Genomic DNA, 23,725 nt, shown 5'->3' on the forward strand with positions numbered 1-23,725 from the left:
TGTTTAAAATACACTGGGACACAACCAGATTGCAGGGAGCTATTTCTAATAAAGACTCTCATCTGCACTCATTTATAGTGTCATTTAACCAAGGGGATGAATTGGAGGAGGGAACAAGTCTGATTTTACAAGTCGAGTACAAGTTACTTTATGCAAAACTGAGGAGCGATGTATGTTGAAGTGAGAATGAGTAGACCAGATGAGTAATATCTGAATGAGAAGACAACACCTGAGGCAGAAAACGTCAAAGCTGAGTGGTCTTTAAGATGTGAGAGCAATTTATATGTTTACTGGGCAGAGAATCCAAATTAAAAGACAGGTTGAATACAACGCATAGTTCCAAACTGTGCCTTCCTCTGTGTAATGTAATGATGACAGCACAACTGTTCTTTAAGTGTACTGGGATTTACTCCCAAACATGAGAACTGTAATTTGACATGAAACAGACAAATAAACAATAAATCACCAAATAAACAAATGTACAAATTGCACATAAATGTCCATTTTACTTCAAATATGAAATATCATTTTAACCTTGCATATGAGATAGTTTTAACCTTAGTATAAAAATAGAATGTTTGTTGTCTTGTAAACTGTGTTTTTTATACAGTACCTTATGAATTATTTATGTTTGTCTTTGTCCAATACTAACTTTCAGCCAGTTTTAACACAACATGAATTTAAGCCTTTTCCTTATTCACGTCATGAACTTGCATATTAATTTCCATTATAATAGAAACGTTAAATAGAAATAGAAATAGAAACTTAAACCTTACATGAATTTATAGCTAGATACAAATTAGCAACATCAGCAGCAGTTCACTTCAAAATAAATGATCAAAAACGGAAACAACACAAACCTTATTGGCTGCATTACAACATATGGAGGGTAAGGCTTCTTCTGGAGGACTTTTAGACACTTGACGATAATTTTCTAGGCACTTCTAGGCACTTGACAAACGAACCTTTTTTCTGCCTATTGTCGTGCGACGTCCTTGCATTAATAAGATCCCACCGAACCACTCGCAGACACATAGTTCCGGCTCTGTGTCTTTGGGGGTAGGAACCAAAGATCAACTAATGTGACACTGAAAAAAATGAACTGCAAACGTGAGGCAGTTACACACACTCTTCAGCGTTAAATCAACACTTTTAAACTATTTAAATACTTAACATTATGACAGATTCCTGTCTTTAACTCACGAAAAAAGAGTTAAGTAACACTAAATGATTAGACAAATAGCACTGTGCTGAGTTACTGTTTTTTTCTATTTGGGTAGTGTTACTTCACTCCCTGAAGTGTCAAGCTATCTATACTGAAAAAATGTTAAATTGATGTATAATGCAGAAACTGTCATCTAAAACACTGTATGATCAAATGGCCTATACCCCTTTGGCTTCAAACCACCACATATATTACAAGGGGACAATTTTACCCTATGAATCATAAAATGCTTGATTATATCTGCCTTTGTATCTCACTATGATTTGGGAAAACAGAGGGGACAGGTCCTAGAACAGACAAACCAAACACTGGCTCCAGAGAGAACCTTTTAAGGCGAGGGGTATTCAGTTGGTTGCAATCTGTGGACTCACTGTCAGATGCCATCAATGCTTCACATTGAGACAAGCAAGTTTGAAATAAAATAAAATAAAATAAAATAAAATAAAATAAAATAAAATAAAATAAAATAAAATAAAATGGTAAGGCTGGTGTTGTAGCTGCCCAGGAGGGAGGGGAGTGAGGCACTAGTGATCTTTCCAGCACAGATGCAGCTGGTCATGATACTTTCAATGGTGCCTCGGTAGTAAGAGCACATGGGTCTTGTGCTCAGTGTGATGGTCCTTGATGTAGTTTCGCTGACCTATAGTGCTTGTGATCTTTCGGTGATACTTGTAAATAAAGGCCCTCCCATTCACGATGTAGCTTCATGGCTGCCCCGCAGAGCTCAGCAACAGCATGGGTTCAGAACCCTGGACAGAGATTGCAGCTACCAGCTGATGTATGTTCAGAACCTTGGACAGCGAGTGCCATACCGACTCACATGAGTAGAGAAGAAGAAGACATCCTTTATTAGTCACAAACAACACAAAATGCAGAGCTGGGGCGGGGTGGAAAGCGGTGGGCTCTTGGCCAGCCGACCGGTGCCCGGGGACCAGTTCCTTTATCGTCACCATCGTGTTTTTTTTTTTTAGTATTTTTTTTGTTTGATTTGTTTAGTTTAGTTTTTATGGAGGATACCCCAGGTGAACACGGGGAGAACATGCAAACTCCACACAGAAAGGCCCCTGTACTGCTGTGCATTGTCCATTGTTCATCGAGTACAGACTCTTCCGCTTTTAAACGGAAATTCTTACAGGCGATATGTTGTCTGTAATTCATGCTGTTGTTCAGAGGGTGGCGCTAATGTACCAAAGAGTTAATCATCAACCATCATGGAAGACCAAAGAAGAAAAAAAGACCCTCCTCTGTTTTCTAACACGTCCTCGGACAGTATTTAAATTCCTGGGAGGCCAGCTGCCTGAATAACTTGGGGATCTAACATCCAGAGAAAGACAATGAGCGGCAGAGGAAAGGGAGGCAAAGGACTCGGCAAGGGAGGCGCCAAGCGTCACCGTAAGGTTCTCCGTGATAACATCCAGGGAATTACAAAACCAGCCATCCGCCGTCTGGCTCGCCGTGGTGGTGTCAAGCGTATCTCCGGTCTCATCTACGAGGAGACTCGCGGTGTGTTGAAAGTTTTCCTGGAGAATGTCATCCGTGATGCAGTCACCTACACCGAGCACGCCAAAAGGAAGACCGTCACTGCCATGGATGTGGTTTATGCTCTGAAGAGGCAGGGTCGCACTCTGTACGGCTTCGGTGGTTAAACCATTTGTTTTCTTTTCGTGTTTACAAAGGCCCTTTTAAGGGCCACACACTTAATGCACGAAGAGTGAATTCCTCTATGGTTATTTTAAGTCATCAGTGTTTGAAGGTGGTTGACTAAAATATTTTCAAATAATCAGTTGACCAATGCACAGTAAGTCATTACATATTAACAACTGGGCCGCAGATAGACTGAAGTTATGTTCTAAAATCCACACACACACACACACACACACACACACACACACACACACACACACACACACACACACACACACACACACGCAACCACCGGGTCCATTTTGGTACCGAAAGAAGTTGCGAGAGGAAGTTCTGTACGGGTCGTACCGTGCTGACGCTGTCGAGGAACCTCGACACACGCTTTTGTCTGGAAGGCTTCAAGAAGCTTCATCTCGCCATCACTACTATCATATCGCTCGTCTCGGCCACATGATACGGTAGTAAAAAAGTAAGCTCGCAAAAATGACCAAAAAATAAAATAAACGTCTTTGGGGCGCTTCTTCGGAAAGGAGAAAGGCCGAAGAAGAGCCTACAACTTCTAAGAAAAAGAAAGCTGCATTTAAGAGACAATATCAGCAGTCCTTGTTAATTGTAACAACTATATTCGGTGTAATGGTGAGTTCTATTTTTAATAATTTTCTATTTGTTTCTATGCTTAGCCGTCAAAATATTGCTTTACGTGAAACCGATCCGTGGCGCAAAAAAAGGTTTGGGACCGCTGGTTTAAGATATTCTGAGTAGCTCCCTGTGTGTGGAGTTCAGTGAGTTTACACATACGGAAGATTCTGTCTGTTTTCTCCTCGCATCCATGAAATTCAGTCATGATTATTGACCCCGCGACGGAACCACCTATATGCGGTGAAATATCTGGACACCATCCATCCATCCATCCATTGTTTATACCCGACTATCCATTTTCGGGGCTGCGGGCGGCTGGAGCCTATCCCAGCTGTCAACAGGCGAGAGGCGGGGGACACCCTAAACCGGTCGCCAGTCGATCGCAGGACACAGACAGACACATTCACACTCACACTCACACCTAAGGACAATTTTAGAGTCACCTATTAACCTAATGAGCATGTTTTTGCTCTGTGTGAGGAAGCCGGAATGCCCGGAGAGAACCCACGCATGCACGTGAAGAACATGCAAACGTCATACAGAGAGGCCCTGCCCGACCCGGGGATCGAACCGGCGACCTTCTTGCTGTGCATTACCTGCTGCTCCACCGTGCCTCCCATATCTGGACACATATTACAGTATTGTTAGCTGCTCTGTGATGTTGTGCCACAGAGTTGTTCACACTAGTTATAAACTAGCGTTATGAAACAGACCTTTTTGATGCCTTACGAACAACCCTATGAACAACCCTGTTCATAAGGCCATTGTGTCAATAATTGAGCATAATAAATGAGAAGAGCACTAGTGTCCCTTCATTCATGGTCACAAAGGATATCTCAGTGGATATCATCACTGGATCATTTGTACAAATATCGAAAAAGGATATAAGACACTCGTTACTGCTTTGCTATAAGGTGTCGCTGTTTGAATATTGTATAGGCACAGCTTTCTGACCAACATCAGAGTGAGATATGACTTGTTGCAGTCTTTGATTTTCACTCATTGTTAGTTAGTTAGTTAGTTAGTTAGTTAGTTAGTTAGTTAGTTAGTTAGTGTGTGTGTGTGTGTGTGTGTGTGTGTGTGTGTGTGTGTGTGTGTGTGTGTGTGTGTGTGTGTGTGTGTGTGTGTGTGTGTGTGTGTGTGCGCGCGCGCCCTTTTTCAATTTTAATAAAATTGATTATATTATTTTGCACCGCAAAATAGCTGATCTTAGCTCTGCAGAATCCAAAATCGAAATTCTCACTTGAAGCAGTAGCAGAATACAACTGTTGTGACATGTAATTAAGTTTTTAAATATTCAAGCAATGATAAATGCCAATGAAACAGTGTTCCATTTAAGGAAGACTTAGACTCGCAATCCTCATTCATATTTCATTAATACATTTCTTATATTAAAACCAGTCATGTGCAGAGGAAATGTTGTGTTACGGTGAGTACGAGGTCTGGCCCCATCAGCTTCGGTCGCCATCAGTGTGTTTGCTGCTACCAGAATAACTTCACTTACTAACAAAATGACCATCAACAGATGGCTATTCGTACTTTGAGTCTCTGAACAAACATGTAGGCCAGCGAGAAAACTGCTTTCGATGAAGATGTGGTGCATTTTAAAACATTTTCGGAGAGAAATGAGTGAGAAAAGTCGCTGAGCAGCGCTGGCCGCGACGGTGAATGTGTGAGGTTTGGAGGCTCTCCAAACCAAAAGCAGAGAGCATCAGAGCTCTACATGACTTAAATGTGAAGAGACACGAGTCTGCTAACGGCTCGCTTCACCGTAAGCCTTCGGCACTCGTCCCACATTTAGTTTTGAGTGTTTTATCGGTGAAGAGAAAACACAAGTAGGCCGACATTAAGACTGCACCGAGGAGAGCCGGCCTGGATTGAGTCTCCACGGTTCTCATGTTGTGTTTAAGTCCAGCCTCTTATTCAGGCCTTTTCATCAGTTCAGTCTGTGTTGAATACCGTATAGAGTAGGAGTACAGAGAGAATATGGCGGAAGTAGCACCAGCTCCGGCCGCCGCACCGGCCAAAGCAGCCAAGAAGAAGCCTTCCAGGCCGCAGAGAACCGGACCCAGCGTGAGTGAGCTCATTGTGAAAGCTGTGGCCGCATCCAAGGAGCGGAGCGGCGTGTCTGCAGCTGCTTTGAAGAAGAATTTGGCTGCCGGTGGTTACGATGTGGACAAGAACAAGTCCCGCGTCAAACTCGCCATCAAGAACCTGGTGGCCAAGGGGACTCTGGTCCAGACCAAGGGGACCGGGGCATCCGGCTCCTTCAAAATGAGCAAGAAGGTGACCGAACCTAAAACGAAGAAGCCCGCCAAGAAAGCCGCCCCAAAGGCCAAGAAAGCCGCAGCCAAGAAAACCCCCGCGGCTAAGAAGTCCAAAGCAGCAGTGGCAGCCAAGAAACCGGTAGCCGCTAAGAAGTCCCCGAAGAAGGTCAAGGCGGCTAAGAAACCTGCAGCGGCCAAGAAAGCAGCCAAGAGCCCCAAGAAGGCCTCAAAGCCCAAGAGCCCCAAGAAGGTGGCCAAGAAGGCTCCTGCAACTAAGAAAAGTCCCGCAAAGAAGGCTGCCAAGCCTAAAGTCAAGAAAGCAGCACCCAAGAAGAAGTAAGCTGTTCATTCGTGAACGTCTCGAAAATAAAGGCTCTTTTAAGAGCCACCCATATCTCTTCTAGAGTGTTTTCCTAGTTCACAAATTTTATCATCACGGTAAATTAGAAATATATCATGAGGAAAGTGTGTGTGTGTGTGTGTGTGTGTGTGTGTGTGTGTGTGTGTGTGTGTGTGTGTGTGTGTGTGTGTGTCTCGGATCCCAGGTACTGACTATTTACATACATTACTGTAATAATGACAAAACGCAGCAGCACCTCCTGATGTACTGTTATAGAGCTCAGGAGGTCTGGTCTGAAGTGGAAGGCCATGGACTGATTTTTGATTTGACATGACAACTCCTTGTCTGTCATGTCTGTACTACTGGAAGAAAAGAACAGTTCCAACTAATCAGCATTGTCTGTGGAAACCCAAAAGTATTACAACAATGTGGTCATCAGACAGGTGCTAACTGACCTGATGGAGGAAAACTTTAATTAAAACTGTAATCATGCTGAATATTTTTTAAATAAAGTTTTGCTTAGAAGAAAAATAGCAGGGTGTTGTACTGGTTGAGAAGGTCCTGCAGCACTGCCAGAGCATCTGCCCAGCTGAATGTCAGGTGCACTCTAATGGGGAAAAATATATATGGCAGTTAATGATGTGAGATATGTCCCAACTTGTTTGAAATCTGTAACTGGCATCAAATTCAGGAAGGGCATTGATTCACATAAATTGTTGAAGTTGATGAGGTAAAACACTAAATATATTAGAGAAATCAATGTGCAAATCAATGATAATAATTATAGTAACAGCTATTATAATAATACACATATGCATAATAATGAAATGTGTATGATAGTATATGTTTATCATAATGAGGCCATGGAATGGATGTGATGTGTTTTCCATCATGTACAACCACCACCACCACCACCACCACCAAGCCAGCCTTTCATATCAATTTTTTGTTTTGGCCACCAGCTTTCGCCTCAGTAGAGGAACAGGAGGAGAGTCACGGCCCAAGTAGAGACCAACCGAGTCTGTCTCTTTAAGGTCCCCCACCTGAAAAACAAATGTCCATTTCGATGAGGTTTCTGCCTGTTAAAAGGAAGGTTTTTCCTCGCCACTGTCGCCAAGTGCTTGCTCATGGGGGAATTGTTGGTTTCTTTGTAGATAAAAGAGCTTGGTCTGTACCAGCTCTATATGGAAAGTGTCCTGAGACAACTTCTGTTGTGATTTGGCGCTATACAAATAAAATTGAATTGAATTGATTGGCCAGCCTTCACAGGCCTGAGCAGAACCTATGTGCCATCATGTAACAGCAGCAATGACAACAACACAACAAAAAGCTTGCAATTACATTTCCAGAGACAACCAGTGGGCTGTGAAGGAAGCATGCTTTCCTGGTTCCTTCATTCAAATGGTAAGGTGTTTATATGTCAAATCAATCAGCCCTTAAACATCAAGTGTTTTAAGTCTTTAAGTAGAAGTGTCTTATCCCTGAACACAGAGCTCCTAAGATGAAAAACTACTCAAGCAGACACACACACAAAGCAACAAAAAAAAATCTGAGGGAACCAAAAATAAATTCCCATCACTTATTCATGGACATAACGAGCTTCCCCCACTGTTGCTGCTACAACTGATGGTTGAGTTACTTTAATGCGGCTACTTCAAGCCAACAATCACAGAAACTGGTGAAAAATAAGCCATTTTCTCCCATCAACAGGGTGATTGAATTAAACAACATTAAAACAAGTGATTCAGTTCACTGAAAGGGATCGCGTTCTTTTATTTCCATAATGGCGCCCAACATACCATATCGTCACCGAACATATTGCTGTGCAAGTACGATTGTTTTTGTCCATCATTATATAGGCTATCCTGTGTGGGTTTGAGTTTTTCCAAGTTTAACACTTTACGGATTAAAACCCCTTCCAGGAACCCCTAACACATAAGGCCTTTATGGATATAAGGTTACATTCATAGTACCTTTGTATACACTCTGAAGCATCTTGACAATGCCAATATTTACTTGTTCCATCCATTTAAAGTGGGAGTAATCCAATGCTCACTCATACCGTTTTATATGGTTTTCTATGGAACAGCTCTTACTTAGATAAGTGGGTGGTCCTGAAAAGGACCTTTGGGTTGCGTAGATGTCAGGTTTACTTGGAGCTAGTATACTTGGTCACAGCCTTGGTGCCTTCAGACACGGCGTGCTTGGCCAGCTCACCGGGCAGCAGCAGTCGAACAGCGGTCTGAATCTCCCTGGAAGTGATGGTGGAACGCTTGTTGTAGTGAGCCAGACGTGAAGCCTCACCGGCGATGCGTTCAAAAATATCGCTCACGAAGGAGTTCATGATGCCCATGGCCTTGGAAGAGATTCCGGTATCAGGATGGACCTGCTTCAGAACCTTGTACACATAGATAGCGTAGCTTTCCTTCCTAGTCCTCCTCCTCTTCTTGCCGCTCTTGGTAGCCTTAGAGACGGCTTTCTTAGATCCCTTCTTGGGTGCTTTCGCTGGCTCAGGCATCTTCGTTCCACTAGGATTTTCCAACACGGATGGAAATGACGCGTCAAACCGCTCTCTATGTATGTGCCTGATGCAAATCTATGTGTGGTGTTGCTCTCGTACCATTGGCTGAGTTGTTGAGCTCGAGACTTGGCAGGTGCGATAACAAAGCCGCCGTCAAGATAGGGGACGCCGTAAAAACTATCTGTCTAATACACGTATATCTGCCGTCTATTCTTCAAATAGGCTACAACACAGCTGAATATCGGCTGTCAAATTTACAAGATATATACCTTATCTCAAGAATAACCAGCCATCACTTAGATGACTATGGAACTACTACATACATACACTACTATATGCATGAAACACCAAAAAATAATGCTTTTTCAACATAAATGTAACATGTTCTCAATTAAATCAGTTTCAATTAAATATGGCTAATTTGTTACAAAACCTTTAAAACAAGAATATCTTAAACAATTTGTCATTAAAACATGACAAATAGATAAAGGATTTTTTGACAAACATTATAAACAGGAACATTTTAAACCAGTGAACACATTAAAACATGATGCCTTGCACTGGCATGAAATGATTTATGATTTTACTCTAAATGACCATATCTCTTCATCCATTTCAGGGAATGTTCTATTATCTTCCAATTCTCCCTTGGCTTGGCATTCTATCCTTCATGGCCTCATAGGTTCTCTATTCTAAAACACAATGTGGACCAAAAAAAGGTCCATCATGGAAAAAGTCTTCCAAATAGATTCTCCTGTCTTATATAACCTTGCTTGCTTTTTTTCTCTCTCCATATTTTGATTATTTTCCACAATTTTATTTTGCTTAGGGTCTGTGTTTGCACTTGCAGGTCACAGGGGCATATTTCAGCTGACCAGGACTCTCTTAAACTGGGGGCACATTGGGTACTTCACTGAGGATAGTCTGTTTTGGAACTATATGTATTCTGATCTAAGCATAAATGATTGTTATAAAAATTAGTCTAGTGGACAGTAATCCATATAACATCCATATATATGGTTTACTATACTATCCATATAACAATTTAACCCTTCTATGACATACATGTGAAAGAAGCAACGCATGTGTTGGGTCTATAATCTCTTGTGACTACTACTACCACTATACCAGACTCTGCTCTGGAAGTGTTTGGATTATAGCAGTGAACTCTGTTCCTCAATATAGTGGAAGAATAACTTAAACTCATGTTTTAACATGTAAAAGAAATCATGTGAACAAGAATTGTGCCAGCAGTACTTTGCCATTTTGCATTTAAATAAAAATTATTTTATTCAAATTCAGGATTGATTCCCACAAAGGAATTGCACAAGCAACAGTTTGCTGTAAAGGATTCATTGCCATGCACAGCATTGACAGAGTAGAATTAGGAGACACAACAATGGCATTCCATACACACTGAAGTAAGCAGCTGTCAACAATTACATTCCAGCTATCTGCCTTTAACACATGTATTGTGTTCTGACTTTTTACATTATTGTGTAATCTTCTTGAATGAAGGACTGGTTGAAAAGTTAAAAGGAAAAACAACTCTATAAATAAAAGTATGTGGCTCTTAAAAGAGCCTTTTTTTGTATTTCTCAATAGCGAGTACATTTACTTTGCCTTAGCAGGCTTCTCGGTCTTCTTGGGCAGGAGAACAGCCTGAATGTTGGGCAGCACACCACCCTGAGCGATGGTGACTCCACCGAGCAGTTTGTTGAGCTCCTCGTCGTTGCGGACAGCCAGCTGCAGGTGACGGGGGATGATACGGGTCTTCTTGTTGTCGCGGGCGGCGTTTCCAGCCAACTCGAGGATCTCAGCAGTTAAATATTCGAGCACAGCCGCCAGGTAGACGGGGGCGCCGGCACCCACACGCTCGGCATAGTTGCCTTTGCGCAGTAGCCTGTGAACACGGCCGACTGGAAACTGCAGACCAGCACGAGAAGAGCGGGTCTTTGCCTTGGCTCTGGCCTTTCCGCCGGTTTTGCCTCTTCCACTCATGTTTACGGTACTTTCTAGAGATTAAAGCTCAGAGAAAATGTGACACAAGCAACCACAACCCTTCATTATATGTCCGCGAGCGCGCGCACGATTTGCGTCAGACCAATCAGAAGAGAGGCTTCCAGCAGAGGCCAAGCGCTCGGCTTTCTCGCCAATAAGCAGCTGCTATTCTGGCGGTGGGTCGCTCCTCCAGGCGGTGCTGAGCTCCAACAGGAGCCTTCACCAATCAGGAGGCGAAGGTCTGAAGCAGCGTCATCATTTCGTAGACGGTCCCACACTTTAAGAGCAGCGCGTTTCCTCTAATCACTACATTTTCTCCTGTTTGTTAAGAGAAAGACAAAAGCATGGCAAGAACTAAGCAGACTGCTCGTAAGTCCACTGGAGGCAAAGCCCCCAGGAAGCAGCTGGCTACAAAAGCGGCCCGTAAGAGCGCCCCGGCTACCGGCGGTGTGAAGAAGCCCCATCGTTACAGGCCCGGCACTGTAGCTCTGAGAGAGATCCGTCGCTACCAGAAATCCACCGAGCTGCTCATCCGCAAGCTGCCCTTCCAGCGTCTGGTCAGAGAAATCGCTCAGGATTTCAAGACCGACCTGCGCTTCCAGAGCTCTGCCGTCATGGCTCTGCAGGAGGCTAGCGAGGCTTACCTGGTCGGCCTTTTTGAGGACACCAATCTGTGCGCCATCCACGCCAAGAGGGTCACTATCATGCCCAAAGACATCCAGCTGGCCCGTCGCATCCGCGGAGAGCGCGCTTAAGCTGTCTCAAGCTTTTTGACTAACTACCACAACAACGGCTCTTTTAAGAGCCACCACACTTTTCTCTGAAGAGCTTTTTTCATTGCTGTTTCTTTAACATTTTACATATGTTAATAACATGACTAGAACTACTAGACTCGGCTTTTTAAAAGGCTTAAGGAATTTATACTTTATTTTAACCCTGGTTATAGTATAAATTTATGTGCAGATTTCAATACTGTTACTGAAGAGAATGACTTTCGGAATTTCCTCATTAGTATTAAGAGGGAATTAAGATACATTTGTAATGACCATCTTTTGTGTAAATTATTGGTTCTCTCTGGAGCCTCAGTGGACGGAGGATACTGGAAATAATCACAGGAAAGAGAAGTTCATTGAAGAATTCAGTTAAGGGTAGGTATATCTGTAGCAACTATGAAAGACAAAAAAGAGAAGAAATAACTATGTTCCAGTACCTACAAGAAAATAGAAATATAGTCTCTGTAGACTCTATATTAACTATTCATAAAGCTCGTAAAAGGTTGTTCAGGCCATCAAGCCGTTAAATGTCGGGAAACTGACTAAAGTACTGATAACTACAGACATCTGACCATTATGAATAGATGACAAAATACTTGTGAAAATAATTATCAATAGACTAAATGAGGTTTTCGACCAAGTTATAGTGAATGTGCGATCTGGGATCATAGGAGAAATATAATTGTTTATTATATGTATTTATATATATAAAACGTTTATTTTGTGTCTCTGGGCCAAAAGAAAGCATTTGATTCAAATGCTCAGCTGTCTGCTTTTTAAATTGTGTTTCTCTAAATGTAAATTGAGTATTGACCTAGTGCCTACGTGCACTGCTCTAAATGTGCTAGCAATAAATCCTTTAATTAAAAGACTATTAGATCCCTGGATAATTAAAGCATCTGGTGCAGATTAAACAGGAATTTGGATTGAAGAAGAGACGAACAGGCAACTTAATATTTAAATTATATTATATTCAAATCAAGAGAGAATACTCAGTCTGACCATCTGGAACAGTGAGAAACTGCAGAAATGGGAAGATAACACAGGAATACGGATTGTGTTACGGATGTACGGATCAAGAATAAAAATAGTTAAATAGAACAAAACATTTTGTCTGGTTCAACTAAATGTTGTCTAACATGACGGCAGAAAAGCTTACTTCACTTCATGAAGTGTGTGACTATTCAAATAAGTGGAGAAGAGGTCATAACACTTTTGACTGTCCACCCCATTTACACACACAGACACAAAAGAACAAGATCAAATATTGAAATCCATCAAAGATTTCGTCAGCATTCATCACCAACAAAATAAACTCTTCAGATAAATTGAGCGGCTCTTAAAAGAGCCTTTGAGTTTTAGTAACAGATCAGAAGAGGTTTAACCGCCGAAGCCGTACAGAGTGCGACCCTGTCTCTTCAGAGCATAAACCACGTCCATGGCAGTGACGGTTTTCCTCTTGGCGTGCTCGGTGTAGGTGACTGCATCACGGATGACATTCTCCAGGAAAACCTTCAACACACCGCGAGTCTCCTCGTAGATGAGACCGGAGATACGCTTGACACCACCACGGCGAGCCAGACGGCGGATGGCTGGTTTTGTAATTCCCTGGATGTTATCACGGAGAACCTTACGGTGACGCTTGGCGCCTCCCTTACCGAGTCCTTTGCCTCCCTTTCCTCTGCCACTCATTTTCTAGCCTGACTGTAGTTTTGAGCCGAGTATGATCTACTCTCAAAGGCAGACAGTCCCTATTTATATATCGTCTGCGGACGTCAAAGAGAACGCGAGCTTGACCGGGCTTCAGTGGTCCTTCCTCCATCTTGAGCAGCAAACAGTTAGCAGTTGTGAACAAAGTAGTGACTGTGACCTTTGTAAACCGTGATCTCGCCTCCTTTCCCCCACCCTCTTTTTCCACGCCGCCCTCCAGGAACCGCTCAAGCAGAGAACAGGGACTGAAAAGGACTGTTAGTCCTGAGCTGTCCCTACAGGAAGAATGTTATTTTAGTCTTTAGCAGCCAAGAGTGAAAATTGTTCCCTTTGATTGTCTTTATTTGAAAAATCTTCTACAACAAAAAACTAGAGTATATGTACAAATGAAATGATGTAATTTTAGGTGGTTTATATTCGGTATTTACATGTATAATCTATATGTATGTGTAAATCGTACGTTATTTACAGAAATATAGCTTTCTGAGAATGGTTCAGTTTCACAGTGGAAGAAATATGAATTGTTAGGTTTGACGTATAGTTTTAAAGGCGTGATCGGTTGATACAAAAACAGGACAGCAATAATAGCAAGGGCAGCAAGGTGTAAGCGTCCAGTGGAGATGCGATGAGCTGCGCCACGATTTGAGGCCTTGGAAGTGCGGTAATTGTGTGATCACTCTGCTGATGATAGTTAGACCATCATCAAGTCATCACGGCTGCATTTTCCAGTAGCCAAATATCTTTAAGGGTGGAAGATGTGAGCGCATCTCGAATGAGATCGAGCGCAAAAATCATCCCTGCAGCATCCACTCTCGAGTATTACATATTCACTGTCACTCAGCCATAACCACAGGAGAATCTTTCTCGTTCCACCTTGTGCTCCTCTGCTTAAGAATCATTTAAGTCTCTTGCAAGCCCTCTCCTTCCTCCTCAATAATAATTGCGTCAGTAACTCCTAATGAGAGTTAAAAATATGCTGTTAGTTGTTACTATAATTTACGTAAAACGCAATATTTTGACATCATTTTTTTATTCCACGGAAAACGATCATTTTAAGATTTCTGAAACTGCGTTTTAGGTTCCGAAACGTCACAACATGCGACTGAAAATACACTTTTACACTATTTACACTCGCGCCCATAGGTTTGGCATTCATGATGGCGCTCAACGGCGTATTAATCCGGGTTCATGTTCATTTTTGAAAAAGGTGTTGTGTGCACGATATTATTTTTGAAAACGGAGGGACCAACATATCAGTTTTCCAAACCCTGCTACGTGCAACATAGCTTCAGTCATGAAATTCATGTGTGCTTTGATCTGACATGACCCCGCTTGAACAGGAATGTACTCTTTGAGATGTGGGAGGCTCTTAAAAGAGCCTTTTTGCTGAGACTCGACAGCTTACTTCTTGGGCGCTGCCTTTTTGACTTTAGGCTTGGCCGCCTTCTTTGCGGGACTCTTCTTAGTTGCAGGAGCCTTCTTTGCCACTTTCTTGGGACTCTTAGGCTTTGAGGCCTTCTTGGGGCTCTTGGCTGCTTTCTTGGCCGCTGCAGGTTTCTTAGCCGCCTTGACCTTCTTCGGGGACTTCTTAGCGACTACCGGCTTCTTGGCTGCCACTGCTGCTTTGGGCTTCTTAGCCACGGGGGTTTTCTTGGCTGCGGCTTTCTTGACTTTAGGAGCAGCTTTCTTGACAGGCTTCTTCGCTTTAGGTTCGGCCGCCTTTTTATTTATTTTGAAAGAGCCGGATGCCCCGGTCCCCTTGGTCTGGACCAGAGTCCCCTTGGCCACCAGGTTCTTGATGGCGAGTTTGACACGGGACTTGTTCTTGTCCACATCGTAACCACCGGCAGCCAAATTCTTCTTCAAAGCAGCTGCAGACACGCCGCTCCGCTCCTTGGATGCGGCCACAGCTTTCACGATGAGCTCACTCACGCTAGGTCCGGTTCTCTGCGGCCTGGAAGGTTTCTTCTTCGCTGCTTTTGCCGGGGCGACGGCTGGAGCTGGTGCAACTTCCGCCATTTTTCTACGTACTCCTCTGGACTGTATACAACTCAGACTGAACTGATGAAAATCCGGAGCAGGAGGCTGGACTTAAACACAGCATGAGAACCATGGAGACTCAATCCAGGCCGGCTCTCCTCGGTGCAGTCTTAATGTCGGCCTACTTGTGTTTTCTCTTCACCGATAAAACACTCAAAACTAAATGTGGGACGAGTGCCGAAGGCTTACGGTGAAGTGAGCCGTTAGCAGACTCGTGTCTCTTCATATTGAACTCATGTAGAGCTCTGATGTTCTCTGCTTTTGGTTTGGAGAGCCTCCAAACCTCACACATTCACCGTCGCGGCCAGCGCTGCTCAGCGACTTTTCTCACTCATTTCTCTCCGAAAATGTTTTAAAATGCATCACATCTTCATCGAAAGCAGTTTCCTCGCTGGCCTACATGTTTGTTCAGAGACTCAAAGTACAAATAGCCATCTGTTGATGATCATTTTGTTAGTAAGTGAAGTTATTCTGGTAGTAGCAAACACACTGATGGCGACCGAGGCTGATGGGGCCAGACTTCGTACTCGTCGTAACTGACAACATTTCCTCTGCATGACTGGTTTTAATATTAGAAATTTATGAATTTATAATAAAATATAAATGAGGATTGCAAATCTAAGTCTTCCTTAAATGGAACACTGTTTCATTGGCATATTTATCATTCATTGCTTGAATATTTAATCTGCTCATGCTTCAAGTGAAAATTTCGACTTTGGTTTCTGCTATTTGTTTGTTTGTTTGTTTGTTTGTTTGTTTGTTTGTTTGTTTGTTTGTTTGTTTGTTTGTTTGTTTGTTGTAAAACCAGGTTGGTCAAAATCACTTCCAGCAGCATTACTCATGGAGTTGATTATGGAAATTATACAGATATGCAAAAGCCTTTAAAAAGGAGTCCATTTCACACATTGAACCTGTTGTGTCAGTGGATCAGTATGTACATACAGTATGTAGTATGTAACTTTACTGGCTCTGATAGTCTTGAGCATTACTGAGGGAAGCAGTGCAAATGTTATTATTATTATTATTATTATTATTATTATTATTATTATTATTATTATTATTATTATTGAAAAAGGGCGGACACACACACACACACACACACACACACACACACACACACACACACACACACACACAGAGGGCAGATAATTTTAATTTTAAAAGGCACTGATATTTTATATGCTGATATATTATAAGGTATACTTCCTTTTGTTACACAAGCTAATTATATGTCAGCCTGTGGTGAAATGAGATGGAGTGAGATTGTGGCAGCATCAGAGCTTTGTCAGCTGAGACAATCAAGAGGAAAAGTATGCTATGTGGCAGTGCCCAAAACAGTGCCGGATCAGCACCTTGGACAGTGACAGTGTGTGCTGAGCGCTTAAAAAAAAAAATCCACTGAAACAGATATGTGAGTTATGCTCTCATCCATGTTTCCACAGATCAGAATCAGAAAAGGCACGATTTTACACATACAAGGAATACGATTTTACACAAAAGAGGAATTTGCTTTGGTGAGGTTGGTGCATGACACGTCTATTAAAAAGAAGCTATTAAAAAAGTAAAAATATAACAATATAAATATATATATATATACACAAGTCTGTTTTTGTTTTGTTTTGTTTTTTTCCCCAGAAGCACAGTCTGGTTTTTTTGTTTTATTTTTTTTTCCAGGAACACAGTGAGTTTTTTCAGAAGGAAGTCCAAGCAGAGCGTTAATGTAACACATAGGGTTACGCCAATGTCAGTGTGACAAGATGAGGCAGAGGTGGAGTGTGAAGAGTGTCAGGGGGGGTTCTGGGCCTTGTTGATAAGGCTGACAGCAGATGGGAAAAAACTGTTCTTATCGCGTGAGGTTTTGGTCCTGATGGACCATGTGGTGGTGCTGAATTACATTAAAAATATAATGTTCGTATTTACAGTATAAAACACATTAAAAATTCGTTAAAAAATATTATTAAATATGTTCAAATGCAATAAAAAGAGGTGTGTGTCATAGAGCAAGCTTAGATCTACTGTTCTACACTGATTCTGAGACAATAGGTCACATGACCTGGGAGTTATTGAGCTATAATGCTCATATTTACATTATGACTGGTATTAGAAATTCATAAAAAATAGCGTCCAAATGCAATAAAAAGAGGTGTGTGTCATAGAGCAGGCTTAGGTTTAATGAATGAGAATTTAATGTGTTTTATACTGTAAATAGGAGTATTATATTTTTAACATAGTTCTCATAAAATCTTAATACATGTAACACCCCCGTTTTATTTTGGAAAACCGGAAGTTTCCACACGCTCTTGTAAATTAACGCTGACTTTCCCACTTGTTTCAAGACGACTGACGTAACCGCAGTACCCGAGTCACACTGGCAAACATTAGCTTGCTACGTCGCTTAGCTAGCAGTATCTTCCCAACGAACACAGTGAAAAGTTTAAGTTTTAGCTAAGTAACTTACCGTTAACGGTGTGGACGGTACCGGCGGAAGTGCATCTTGGAGTGCAGCACGCACACCTATAACCGCCCGTTCAATCTCTCCTAATTGGTCTCGAGTTTTTTTCTTGGAACAGAACAGTGTAGAAATATCATCTGACTTTTTTTAATTTTTTATTTTTTTATTTTTTATTTTTTTTTTAGTGGGTTGATCTGTGCTCCGGAAGAGTATACTGGTGTATTTAACCTAGTAGTAGTAGTAGTAGTAGTAGCTAGTAATTCCAGCAAGATAAACGCTTGTATTTCATGGGCATCCTACCTCTTTGTTACCATACAGAGACAGAAACAATCAGTTTAGTTTAGTTTAGTTTAGTTTAGTTTAGTTTAGTTTAGTTTAGTTTAGTTTAGTGTAGTTTAGTTTAGTTATGAACAGCTTCATTACAACTCTAACAACATGTTAGAAAACCATGCAGAACACATATACACTTAAACAGTCCCACTATACACACATTTTTAGACCATGCATAATACACGACTTTTATTTATAATACACAATGTAGAAGTGATACTGAATTTAATAACAATCTTGTGAACAAAAGCTGGGTCTCCTCTTGGAGTAATGCACTAGACTTGATCATCATTGATAAATTATTTGTATAAACTTTCTGAAATCTTAAAGCAAAAGAGATCAAATACCCAGTTTGTGGGAGGGTGTGTGGTATGAAGCATGGGGGAGCTCTTCACTGCCACTGTAGCTTTGACTATGAGACTCCTGATGGTTCACATGCTCGTGATGCAACTGATCACTAAAGGAAGTGTCTGATCACACAAAGAAATATTCAATGATTGCATCAAGAAGTTGTTTAAACACATACTGTTTTTATTCAGTTGCCTAGGGTTATCCATTATGACTTAAACATTTAGCGTACCTGCAGAATGCTGAATTGCCCATGATGGGCCCTCAACCTCATGATTGCACTAAGTTCCTGGGGAAAGTTGTATCAGTTACTCAAAATGTCAATACAAGTGTAACATCAACTGAAATTTTAATTCAAATGTGATCAATTTTAAGACGTCCTGCTGCCTTTCTTGACATTGTGGACATATCCTGTTCAGTTCATTTAAACTTCTTATGCTATAGGCTACTTATCTATTCCTTCCTATTTGATAGATAGATTAACTGTCCTTTAGCTCATAAAAACAACAACCACACTTCCACTCATCAACAATAAAGAGTATTAAAATAGAAGTATTAAACAGAATTGAATCAGTAATTCTTGATTAAATTAAAACTGTCCATTCCACAGTCCAGTCCAATTGTGGCAGAGGTGGTGTGTGAGTTTGGGTGTGACTGATTCAGGATGCAGTGACTGATACCTTGATATCTGCAGCCTTTATTTTCTTTACCTTAAAAAAGGTCTCAGTGTTTTGAGTCCTCTTCATCCTGTTTTTCTGCCTTTCACTGTCTGTCCCTGAATATTATGCATATTGTTTGGTTAGAAATAATATTAAGTCAGAAAATCACTTTCCTTAAACTGAAACACATAGGTATCTTATGCGATTATATCATCCTCTATATGTTACAGCAACCCCAAGTTGTCTTATTTGCACATGTGTATGAAATAAATCTTTTTGAAGACTAAGAACAAGCTAAGGCTAAATGGTTATCCTCCACTTTAGAAAAGCCTCAACACTTGTATTTTATGACAGACGCACACACACATACACAGTATGTGCACACATACAGTGTATCTTTAGTCCATTAGTCTAGCTTGGGGATGCTGTGACGTTTGTTTTTTCCACCTTTACCGGCACAGGCTAATGTGACTACAGGAATGGCAGACAGTGAAAGAGGTCTGCACTGTTCTGGAGCACTTTGGGCAGAGGAAGGCTGCTAATCTTCCAACAAGACCCAAACTAAATGAACCAGCTCCTGGCTCCGTGGCATAAAAATGCATTCAAAAGCAGTAAACTGAACTTAAAACTGGCAAGCCGACAAGGTGGGACAGAATCACCTCAAACAAATCATCATTAAAGGGCCATCTTTAAGAGGAATTACTTGCTCCACACATAGACTTCTCCTTACCAGGCTACGACATCCTCAGGAGAGACAGACTTCAAAGAAAAGGTGGTGGAGTCTCCCTACTCATAAAAAGCTAAATTACATATAATGAAAAAACCTTTGCAGTAAACCCACATAATGTCTAGAACAATGAATTTATAACTGCAAGAATTAAAGCTCTCCCCTACTGTCAACATACTTCTTGTGTCTATTTACTGCCTGCCAGGTGTAACTCCTTCCCCCCATCTTTTTCAAGAAATCCTTGTCGGTACTCATAACGGGAGATTTGAATGCCAAACACTTGGCTTTCAATAATAGAAACACAAACCAATCAGGCAGCGAACTAAATTCCAAAAGAGAGCAGGTCAATTTAGTTCTTCTCAACAATGATGAGCCAACACCTTACTACAATGCACGCAACTCAGTGGACATCTTGGATCTCTGTTTCTGCACTCTAGAATTAGCAGAGTAGCAACATTTTCTGTCTGTGGCAATCTTGTCGGCCATCATCTACCTATACTCACCTCATTCAATCTAGAAGTTCAGCTGAGGAAACAACAAAGAATGTACAACTATAAAACAGCTAATTGGCAATCCTTGACTGCCAATCAAAGTGCCAGTCTTCCTCCATGTGACCCAGAACCTCCTGCTATAGACCACAGATCTTTTGTGCTCAGACAGATACTTCTGACAGCAAGAAACTCCCTCTTTCTCTGATTCATCTCATCAAAACTAAAAGAAAGCTAAGAAGAGAGTTCATGAAAACAAGATCTTTGGGGATCAAACAAAGAGTCAGCCAAATACAAACAAAAATACGGAAAGCCATCAGAACAGGACGAGAAAAAACACGGAACAAGTTCTATACAGACTTAAATAATGATCCAAATCCTAAAACATTCTGGCAGGTAAATGGAAAGAAAAACAATTCAAGGACATCAGTTTTAAGACAAAATGGAAAAATGGTAGACGAGGAAAATGAAAAAGCCTATGTTTTTAGAGAATGTCTTACACATGCATCCCCAGACAACCCCTTGTTTGATCCAGTGTTGAAAGACATAGTACAACGCCAGGTTAGTCTAGCCACCCATTTATCCATTAACAACACAGAAATTAATCATCCATTAGTCCAAACAGTCACAATAACTGAACTGCAGCAACACTTCAAGAACCTCAAAGTTAAAGCACCTGATGAAGACAAGGTGGATAATCAACTTATCAAAGAAGCTTCACCAGAATTTCTGGAGAAACTCACAGACCTTTTCACCCTTTGCCTTCAAGTTGGTTATTTCCCAAAAGCCTGGAAATCAGCCCTGGTAGCGATGATCCCAAGCCAATAAAGACCCTCACCTGCCAGTCAACTACAGGCCTATAAGCCTCTTGAGCAATCTTGGGAAATTATTTGAAAGAGTACTGGCTGACAGGCTACAACGTCACCTTGATGTCCTCAGAGTCTTGGGAGTCCATCAGGCTGGCTTTTGGAAAGAAAAAAAAAAAAAAAAAAAAGGAGTACCACTGACAACAAGGCCGGCAGAAGATATCCAGCAAGGCCTTAACAAGAAAGAAGTAACAATTGCTGTATTTTTTGAAATTGAAAAGGTGTTTGACAAAATGTGGCATGAGGGGCTTATTTACGGACTACTAGACCGCAACCTACAACTCCCCAGACAAACAGTGGTGCTCTTGAATAGTTGTTTTTTTTTTTTTTTTGGACTCAAAGAGAGATTGCAGTGAGAGTGGGAGCATCAACCTCCACCAAATTTACACCAGAAGCTGGCGTGCTTGGTGAGTGATGATGGTGATTGTGAACAACTGGTGATTGTGACCTTTGTAACCTGTGACCTCTTTTTCCCACCCTCTTTTTCCACAACATCGTCTGGGAACCGCCCAAGCAGAGAAAACAGGGGCTGTTATTCCAGAGCCGTCCCTACAGGAACCATGCTATTTTACGTTAGGGAGCACTTTGAGTGCACTTTGAGAAGTGCAGAAAAGTAACTTGAACTATTTTGTTTTTACTTTACTACTATAGAGTTTAAGATTGCAGTAAATAGAAAAATACTATAACAGACAAATTATTTATTAATTGTAAAAACAGTGTATCACATGACAAAGCCTAATTTTCACATTTGCTGTTTTCTCTTTTTCAGCTATGTCACAGCCTTCAAAATGCTTCCTCTTGCAAGGGTCTGAAGCAGGTAATAGCCCACCACCAACAGAGTCTAACTGTGGCTAAAGTAAATGAGCTGGCCACCGCTCCTGCAGAGAGAGAGAGAGAGAGAGAGAGAGAGAGAGAGAGAGAGAGAGAGAGAGAGAGAGAGAGAGAGAGAGAGAGAGAGAGAGTGGAGAGTATGCAAGGTTAAAATCTCATATTGTTCTCTGCAGGCTCTGCAAATAACCTGCACAGGCACCTTAGAATATCCAACAGTGCAGGTGGAAGAAAAAGACAAGCAACTGAACCTGCTGCTAATGAAAGTGCCAGTTTGTCTACTGCAACTGTTGCTGCTGCTGCTGCTGCTGCTGCTGCTGCTGCTGCTGCTGCTGCTGCTGCTGCTGCTGCTGCTGCAGTGTCTACAGCATCATGCAGTACACCACCAAAACCACCGAGACCTACAACCAGTGCTCTATGAGGCAGGTTGTGCAAAAGGCTATGACAACACAATTGATGAGGAATTGGCTAAAATGGTTGCACATGATTTCCAACCATTTTCATTCGTGGATGACAAAGGATTCAGAAGCAGTACTCATGCTCGCAATCCAATGTATGTAATTGCAGGCAGGAGACCTCCCAGAAAATTATCCCAAGCCTATATGACAGTGAATGTGCTTCACTGCAAGAGATGGTTAAAAAAGCTACAGCAGTTTGCCTGACAGCTGACTGCCGGACATCCCGAACCACCACATCCTACATGACAGTTAAAGTTTGTTAAAAATTACAAAAGTGACAGACACACTTCTGAGAACTTGGCAGAGGAGTTGCTCAAAGTGGTCAAAGAGTGGGACCTGGAAAACAAAGTGGTTTGCTGTGTTAGTGACAATGCAGCTAACATAAAGCACATAAAGCAATTAAAATTAATGTCTTGCACACACAATTAACCTGTTTGTAAGAGATGCTCTGAAGGTGATGAAGCCCAAGGTGGACAAAATGAAGGCGATAGTGGAATTCTTCCACAGGAGCACAACAGCCACAGAGAAGCTCAAATCTACACAACGACAGAACGAGGCTCAGACAGGAGTGTATTACAAGGTGGAATTCAACCGTTCATATGCTAAATTCTGGAGCATAGTTAGTGGCTGCTTTCTGCATCCATGGACAGAGTTCTACTGCATGAAATATAAATGTATTCTCTCAGAAACCACCATGCTTGAGATTCAAAAACCTGGCCTTCAGTGAAAACGGAGCAGCTAATGGAGCTCTTCAGAGAGTAACTGCAGCAGCAGCAGCAGCAAATTACCGCCAGCCAACATAGCGCAGCAGATAATTGCATATTTCACAAGAATTGTTCAAATAGTGATACAAGTATGAAATTTGCTACATGTACTCTTCAAGGTCTACTCTTTTCAAAAATAATGCTGGCCATGCAAAAATCCCACATGGCGGTCATTTTTCAAGATGACTACCTTGCCTGACCTCATTTTGCTTTATTTCTTTCTTCTTTTTTTTTCATTGTTGCCTAATGGATTTTTTAAGATAAAGATGTTTTTCGATAACTAGCCTCATGAGTTTTGTTTTGATTATTGTCATAACATACTGAGTGCCTTCCCTACCCTTCAGAGTTTGGGGCTAGAGCACTTGTGGGTGGCATCTGGGCAAGGTCAGAGCCTGCGTTGGATTAGTGTACTGTTGCCACAGTGGCTGTCACCAGATTTGACATGTTTGCCAGAAATTACCTTTCGGGGCAGTTCTGCTCAGTCTCTGCTCCAGCACACCAGGTGTACTGCCCAGCAGGCTGCCTGTGTTTGGACCCAGGCAACCAAATGTCAGCCAGAAGCAGAAAGTAATGCTGACTGGGGTTGGCAGAAGGTTGGTGAAGAATGGCGGGTCTTCTGGGCAGCCGACTCCCCCATAGTCAAGA

General features: G+C 41.8%; 7 protein-coding genes across 7 annotated transcripts; 3 read left to right on the plus strand and 4 right to left on the minus strand.

Moving 5' to 3' along the window:
- The first annotated feature begins 2,559 nt into the window (after window positions 1–2,559).
- On the plus strand, window positions 2,560–2,875 carry LOC139347185 (histone H4). Its single transcript, XM_070986678.1, has one exon. The coding sequence runs from the start codon at window positions 2,560–2,562 to the stop codon at window positions 2,869–2,871; it is 312 nt and encodes a 103-aa protein (XP_070842779.1). The 3' UTR covers window positions 2,872–2,875.
- Window positions 2,876–5,494: 2,619 nt separating this feature from the next.
- Window positions 5,495–6,129, plus strand: LOC139342895 (histone H1-like). The gene has a single exon (XM_070980188.1). It carries the CDS (start codon window positions 5,495–5,497, stop codon window positions 6,113–6,115), a length of 621 nt encoding a protein of 206 aa, XP_070836289.1. The 3' UTR covers window positions 6,116–6,129.
- A 2,134-nt stretch (window positions 6,130–8,263) lies between these two features.
- Window positions 8,264–8,633, minus strand: LOC139344005 (histone H2B 1/2-like). Its single transcript, XM_070981882.1, has one exon. The coding sequence runs from the start codon at window positions 8,631–8,633 to the stop codon at window positions 8,265–8,267; it is 369 nt and encodes a 122-aa protein (XP_070837983.1). The 3' UTR covers window position 8,264.
- Window positions 8,634–10,250: 1,617 nt separating this feature from the next.
- Window positions 10,251–10,637, minus strand: LOC139342362 (histone H2A). The gene has a single exon (XM_070979432.1). It carries the CDS (start codon window positions 10,635–10,637, stop codon window positions 10,251–10,253), a length of 387 nt encoding a protein of 128 aa, XP_070835533.1.
- Window positions 10,638–10,981: 344 nt separating this feature from the next.
- Window positions 10,982–11,451, plus strand: LOC139346367 (histone H3). Its single transcript, XM_070985407.1, has one exon. It carries the CDS (start codon window positions 10,982–10,984, stop codon window positions 11,390–11,392), a length of 411 nt encoding a protein of 136 aa, XP_070841508.1. The 3' UTR covers window positions 11,393–11,451.
- Window positions 11,452–12,776: 1,325 nt separating this feature from the next.
- On the minus strand, window positions 12,777–13,102 carry LOC139346946 (histone H4). The gene has a single exon (XM_070986330.1). The coding sequence runs from the start codon at window positions 13,100–13,102 to the stop codon at window positions 12,791–12,793; it is 312 nt and encodes a 103-aa protein (XP_070842431.1). The 3' UTR covers window positions 12,777–12,790.
- Window positions 13,103–14,521: 1,419 nt separating this feature from the next.
- LOC139342883 (histone H1-like) lies at window positions 14,522–15,139 on the minus strand. The gene has a single exon (XM_070980162.1). The coding sequence runs from the start codon at window positions 15,137–15,139 to the stop codon at window positions 14,522–14,524; it is 618 nt and encodes a 205-aa protein (XP_070836263.1).
- Between the last annotated feature and the right edge of the window lie 8,586 nt (window positions 15,140–23,725).

The sequence above is a fragment of the Chaetodon trifascialis genome, chromosome 2 (genome assembly GCF_039877785.1).
Source record: "Chaetodon trifascialis isolate fChaTrf1 chromosome 2, fChaTrf1.hap1, whole genome shotgun sequence".
Taxonomy (NCBI): Eukaryota; Metazoa; Chordata; class Actinopteri; order Chaetodontiformes; family Chaetodontidae; genus Chaetodon; species Chaetodon trifascialis.

Bases quoted from the DNA above. Each gene is read 5' to 3' on its own strand.
- LOC139347185 (XM_070986678.1), top strand. From the start codon at position 2,560: ATGAGCGGCAGAGGAAAGGGAGGCAAAGGACTCGGCAAGGGAGGCGCC.
- LOC139342895 (XM_070980188.1), top strand. From the start codon at position 5,495: ATGGCGGAAGTAGCACCAGCTCCGGCCGCCGCACCGGCCAAAGCAGCC.
- LOC139344005 (XM_070981882.1), bottom strand. From the start codon at position 8,633: ATGCCTGAGCCAGCGAAAGCACCCAAGAAGGGATCTAAGAAAGCCGTC.
- LOC139342362 (XM_070979432.1), bottom strand. From the start codon at position 10,637: ATGAGTGGAAGAGGCAAAACCGGCGGAAAGGCCAGAGCCAAGGCAAAG.
- LOC139346367 (XM_070985407.1), top strand. From the start codon at position 10,982: ATGGCAAGAACTAAGCAGACTGCTCGTAAGTCCACTGGAGGCAAAGCC.
- LOC139346946 (XM_070986330.1), bottom strand. From the start codon at position 13,102: ATGAGTGGCAGAGGAAAGGGAGGCAAAGGACTCGGTAAGGGAGGCGCC.
- LOC139342883 (XM_070980162.1), bottom strand. From the start codon at position 15,139: ATGGCGGAAGTTGCACCAGCTCCAGCCGTCGCCCCGGCAAAAGCAGCG.